Source organism: Ipomoea triloba, chromosome 3 (assembly GCF_003576645.1).
Source record: "Ipomoea triloba cultivar NCNSP0323 chromosome 3, ASM357664v1".
NCBI lineage: Eukaryota > Viridiplantae > Streptophyta > Magnoliopsida > Solanales > Convolvulaceae > Ipomoea > Ipomoea triloba.
This window is the reverse complement of record NC_044918.1, coordinates 3200939-3207020: the sequence shown is the minus strand read 5'-3', so window position 1 is coordinate 3207020 and position 6082 is coordinate 3200939. Positions and strand designations below refer to the sequence as shown.

At 34.9% G+C, this 6082-nt stretch overlaps 1 protein-coding gene across 1 annotated transcript; it reads right to left on the bottom strand.

Annotated features, from left to right (window-relative positions):
* Positions 1 to 741: 741 nt before the first annotated feature.
* LOC116013683 (cold-responsive protein kinase 1-like) lies at positions 742 to 3873 on the bottom strand. Its single transcript, XM_031253569.1, has 8 exons — positions 3464 to 3873; positions 2770 to 3173; positions 2539 to 2658; positions 2294 to 2421; positions 1973 to 2180; positions 1620 to 1851; positions 1377 to 1527; positions 742 to 1271 (listed from the first exon to the last, which is right to left on the bottom strand). The coding sequence occupies exons 1-8, from the start codon at positions 3823 to 3825 to the stop codon at positions 948 to 950; spliced, it is 1929 nt and encodes a 642-aa protein (XP_031109429.1). The 5' UTR covers positions 3826 to 3873; the 3' UTR covers positions 742 to 947.
* Between the last annotated feature and the right edge of the window lie 2209 nt (positions 3874 to 6082).

Genomic DNA, 6082 nt, shown 5'->3' with positions numbered 1-6082 from the left:
TAACATCCCTCTTTGATATTGATATCACTAACTTAAAGGGCCACTAAATTTAAAATGTTGAATAGTCAAAACATTTTTATTGGTAAAAAAATTTTCACATGAGACACTAAAAAAAAAAGTGATGAAAAATAAAGGGAAGCCTGACATGATTCTTTTGCATTTTTGGTTCGGAAAGTTTGAATTTTCACATTTATATTACAATGATTAATGAAAAAACATGACGAGAAACTTGAATTTTCAACATTATTACCTCTATATCTATTCGAAAAACATAACTGGCCGGTGCTTAAATCATATTCTAAATACATATCTCAGGGCACTTCCTAACTAGTCAACTAACTCAAAATAAATTCAGAGGCTTTGTTTTGCTAGCAGACATGAGGTGCAGGGTTTAGGTATGAATTTGACTATGTTGTTAACACTAGTATACAAACATTTGTGACTTATAAATATAGTTAAGGCAAATCTCGCTATTTATTACCTCATTTACATATCTCTAAGATTATCCATTAATATTAATATATTCTGGGGATTAGAACGGGACAAGCTTGGGTTTCCAAGTGATAGGGAAATTGTAATGATTATCTAAACCCCGAAGATACGTGAGACGACGGTTTCATAGAATAATTTGCTATAGCTTTTTATAGAGTTTATATTTCAATGTAAATATGTCATAATCATGTCAAATTCGATTTTGTTTTCTAATCCCCCACAGGCCCACACAAATCTTACCGCTCTAAATGCTCCAAGCTAACCGGTTTGCATACTGAAGACTTTAGAGTATACACAAATGATTTGGCCTAGCCGACAGTACTAATTACTACTGCTATATATTTATTTATTTATGCCTGGGCATAATATTTACAATTTTGAATCCCAGCATCATCACACGCAAGCAAGCTAGATTATTTATATATATAAAAAAAAAAACTGATTTCATAACAAGCCTAGCGGCCTGAGACACCAGAAAATGAAGCGGTGGCATGAGAAGTGGATGATGCTGTAGTGGCTGATGTGTCTGTGAGTGCGAGTATCCTCTGATCGAAATCACTAATCATGGATGGCCTCTTTGGTTGGTTCTGAAAGATTGGACGGTCACTTGAAAGCATGATCACCACTTCCGACATGCTTGGTCTTAGATTCGGTGGTGATTGAGTGCACACCAATGCAATCTCCAACATTCTCTTCACTTCCTCTGCTTTATACTCACTCGCCTCTAAAGTCTTATCTGCCAGTTCCAGATAGTTCTCATTCTCGTACAGTTTCCATGCCTGTATAATTATATAAAACCATGCACAAGAGTCAAATGATGTTACGTTACGAGTTGAAGATTCAAATCAAGATATACCTTGATCTTTAGACAAGGAATTACGTACCTGTTCAAGGAGATACTCAGTTACTGGTTCAACTCGTATGTCACTGCTCCTTCGCCCACTAATGATCTCCAGGACGACAATGCCAAAACTGTAGATGTCAACTTTCTCTGATAAATGACCATGAATTGCGTATTCTGGTGCTGTATATCCCCTGTTTCCACAAGCAATATATAGTACGTTCAGTGAAATATAATGTGGAAAAGAAAATGTGATAAAGAAATAAGCTAAGGCTGTTAGACTTACAAAGTCCCTGCAAATTTGGTGCTAACATGGCTCTGATTTTCAGGTAAAAGTCTTGCCAAACCAAAGTCAGCAATTTTGGGCTGAAATTCATCATCTAATAGTATGTTGCTTGATTTTATGTCTCTATGTATAATGCATACATGGAACTGTTCGTGCAGATAGGCAAGACCCCTAGCTGTACCAAATATTATATCAATTCGTTGCTTCCAATTTAGCATCCCCTGTTTATCTCCTGCCATTCATGAAGAATTAATGGGAAAAGTTTATATATATCCCATGCCAGCACCAAAGTAACCATATCAGATCATAATAATACTAATCAAACCAATAATGTTTTAGGAGCTAGCACCCACCATATATGTATCTGTCAAGGCTGGCATTTGCCATGTATTCATAAACCAGTAGAAGCTCTTCTCCTTTGGCAGAGCATCCCAATAGACGAATGAGATTGCGATGATGGACATTTGTAATAAGCCTAACTTCGCTATCAAAGTCTGCCTTTGCTCTACTGGAAATCACCAGTTTTTTTACTGCAACCACATCCCCGTTCTTTAGTGTGCCCTGCAGGATGTTTATTCATACAAGAATTGTAAGATGAGGAAATAACAAGATTGACTTGTTTTTTAGTATGATCTTTATATATTATATATTATATTACTCAATCAATCAATCACCTTGTATACATCACCAAAACCTCCTTCCCCCAATTTATTCTCTTCACTAAATCCTTTTGTTGCAGCTTTCAAATCTTTATATCCGTAGCTCTCTGGACCTCTCAACTGAGTTGCCCCCAATATATCCCCTATAGAAGAACACAGTCCACAAGTTAACACTGCACAGACCTAAACAATTTTAACCAAATAAACAGTGAAATTAAAGTTGTATCACTAATGACTAAACCATCTTCAGATCAGATCACCTCTTCTTGCTGCCTTGGGCTTTTTTGATTGTTGGTAAAGGAAAAGCGCTGCTAATACCAAAATGATTCCTACACCACCTACTACACCTGCAATAATAGCTTTCTTCTTTCCTGAACTCCCTGGAGAAGATGGATATTACCAGTTACAGACTATGCAGTGCAGGGTAAAAAGGAGTGCTTAAATTAACAAGCATGAATTGAAGTGAAGAGAAGAGATGATTTTATTTATACCTCCTCCTCCTCCTCCTAGGAAGGGTGCTAGATTGGTTGTCTGATTATTGGCAAAGAAATGTTTGTCTGAGTATCTCATGAAGCACCCAATGCCAACAGCCCTTCCAACTGAAGATAGTAAACAAATCTGTATGTTACTGTTAGCTATTACCAAACATGCCTGACAGCTGCTTTCGGCGAGTGTTTCAATACATTGCGCCACTGCATAGGCGGTAGCACCAGCAGCAGAGACCCGCTTTGCTGCAGCGAAAAAGCCATTAATTCTGGGCGTTGCGAATACGAGATCATTCAGTAGTTCTTTCGCTGTCGTATTGAAAACATCTTGTTTGGGGACAGTTCGTGCTCCACAAACGGGATGGCTTCCGTCATCTGTAATCTGAGTGTAGAAGATAATAGACTCGTACCTGTACGCACAAACGGGATGGCTAACTTTAGCGACGGAAATAAATTGCGTCACTAAATTCTAGCAATGTTCAATTTAGCGACGGACGAAATTTGTCGCTAATTCGTCACTAAACAGTTTTAGCGACGAACGAAATCTGTCGTTAATCCGTCACTAAATAGTTTAGTGACGGATTTCACCTATTTAGCGACGAAAATCGTCCGTCGTTATTTTCGCATTTTTTTTTTGTAGTGCATATATATTAGCTACAACCTAAAAATCCCGCCTAGGCTACAAGGTAACGTAACTCACCTGAGGAAGCAACCGTCAAATATGACACGACCACCGGTGGCGAGGTAACAGTTTCGGGCTACTAACACGGCGGCATCGAAACAGGCCACACAGTCAGGCTTGGAGAGGTAGTTTCTACACTGTGCCAATGCGTAGATAGGTTGGGCAGTGGTGGCAAAGGTTTTGTTGTTTCTGGATAACTGGCTTCTGAGATCAGAAAAGCTAGCGTTGAGTTGCTTCGCATAATTAGTTGGTGTATCGGTAACGTTGCTTTGGCCGCAACCCTTGTTCAGTAGGTTGGTTTGTGGGTTGGAAAACGCAGGTTCTGATATTGATGATACCACCAACATCACCACCGCCAACCACCGCCACCCAGCTGCCATATACGATCACTGTTCACTTAATTGACTCAAGCCCGGAGGAGAAATAATACACAAAATTATTGGCATATAAAAAACTAAATATATAGGAAGATGACGATGATATGATAACAAACTTCAGACAAAGTTAAGAATCAATTTCAATCTTAAATCTACAAAAGTTGTACCACTCGGATGAAATTTAAAAAAGAAAAATTTTGTATCGTTTTTATAATTATTGTCAATTTTACCCTGCAATTTTTTCTAATTAATGCACCGACCACAAACAAATAATTTGTGTTCACTCAAAAATGCACCATAGAACACTCACAAATGCACCACATCCCAGCACTTAGTGCACCACCAAAATATACATGGTGCAGGAAATTATCAAATTCGTATCTTTCTCATCTTTACAGATTTTTAATCGTTGATCTAAGAGCATCCAATGATTAAGATGAGTTTGCATGACCCCATATGAGAGTAGCGTCGCATTTGAATCAAATTCTATATTTATTTATTTATTTTTATTTTAATTTTTTTTTATTATAATCCATGGCCATGGGACCAAGGATCATTTGATACAGACTTACATTGACGCATGTGTGTATGGAAAAAAAATGATATTTTCGATTTATAAAAACAAAATAAAAAATAAAATGGATTGTCAAGGACAGTACCATTTCTAACTTATATGGATACCCTTGAATAAATGGCAGAAAACCTTGGCCCAGTTTGGCCATGTGAAATATAATGACATGAATGTATCCTAATTATTATTGTGCATATCTGCTCCACACAGTTGTGTAAACCATAATTCAAAAATATTTAAGTAAATTATTTTAACTTGTAAAATAAGATTATTTTAACACATAAAAGTACATTATTCTAACTTATATAAAATAAATTATCTTATCCTAGAAATTTCATTATTATATACTATAAAATTTCATTATTATATACTAACAAATAATAAAATACATTATACATTATTATTCTAACTCACAAAATACATATATTATCTTACCCTAAAAAATTTATTATTCTAACACATATAAAGTACATTATTTTAATTCATAAAATATATTATCTTATCTCAATTCATTATTCTAACATGCGCTTAGAACATAATTTTTTTTTTTTTAACATCAAAATAACGTGGTTTTGGACCATGTAACTTGTCCATGTATCATTTCCCTCATAATAAAAAACCTATTTCACTAAACATCATTCATTTCCCTCATAATAAAAAACCTATTTCACTAAACATCATCTTCTAGATGATAATTGACTGGGTGGCCAAAAGCCTCTGCAACTTGCAGGCCGGTCTTGGTTTTCACTGGTTCGAAGCCCCTGCCCACCCATGGTGATGGCTTTGATTTTTTTTAATTTTTTTTTTTTTGGCATTATCAATGTTTTTAGTTTCTTATTTGGTGTTATTATGAGATTTTAATGTTTAGTTGTGTATTAATTATATTATATAGGTCATTGTGTTCCAATCCTTAACTATATGCTGACAAGGTAGTTCAAAGCTTACTCGCGACAGGCAGATATATATTTAGCATTGATCAGCGCCGCCGTGCCATAGGGTAAATAGCAGTGGAACCCACCACAATGTCCACCGGCGCCGCCGTGCAAAAAGTTATCCATATTCACTTGTTCATAGCATTATTAGACGTGCAAAAAACAGTTGCCAATTAGCTTTGACATTATTTGGCCTTAGTTTTAATCGAAGCTAAATATTTCATGTAAAATTCATTTTGCTCTCAATTAAAACTATTGCTAGCAGGGACGTATTCAGGAATTTGTTCCGGTGGGGTGAAATATAATTAAAATAAAATAGATAGTTAAAAAAAAAAAGAAAGGAATACTTAAAGAAATATAACCATAAATATTGTTGGATATATGCGATAAATAAAACACATCAAAACTTTATAAAAATATTTATAAAAAAAAATATGAAACATAATTAAATTGATAAATTAATTCAAATAGAAAATAAATTATAAATTACATATCTCATTATTAGTATATATATATATATATATATATATATATATATATATATATAATAGATTAATATACACAAGATGTTAGGTTGACTAGTTGGTAGATGTATAGTTGTGCTAAGAAAGGTTAGTGGGTTCAATTCCCTTATTGCTTTAAAAAAATTTTATGAATTTCATAAAATAAGCTACAAGATTAAAGTAACCACTTGTGCTTTTCATTGGATTCAAACACACAACCTTTGCTTAGGTTAAATACAGCTCAACCATCTTAT

Coding starts and splice junctions, on each gene's coding strand:
- LOC116013683 (XM_031253569.1), bottom strand. CDS start 3,825: ATGGCAGCTGGGTGGCGGTGGTTGGCGGTGGTGATGTTGGTGGTATCA. Junction 1,528..1,619: donor ACCAAATTTGCAGGGACTTT/GTAAGTCTAACA, acceptor TTGTGGAAACAG/GGGATATACAGCACCAGAAT. Junction 1,272..1,376: donor CTGAGTATCTCCTTGAACAG/GTACGTAATTCC, acceptor ATAATTATACAG/GCATGGAAACTGTACGAGAA.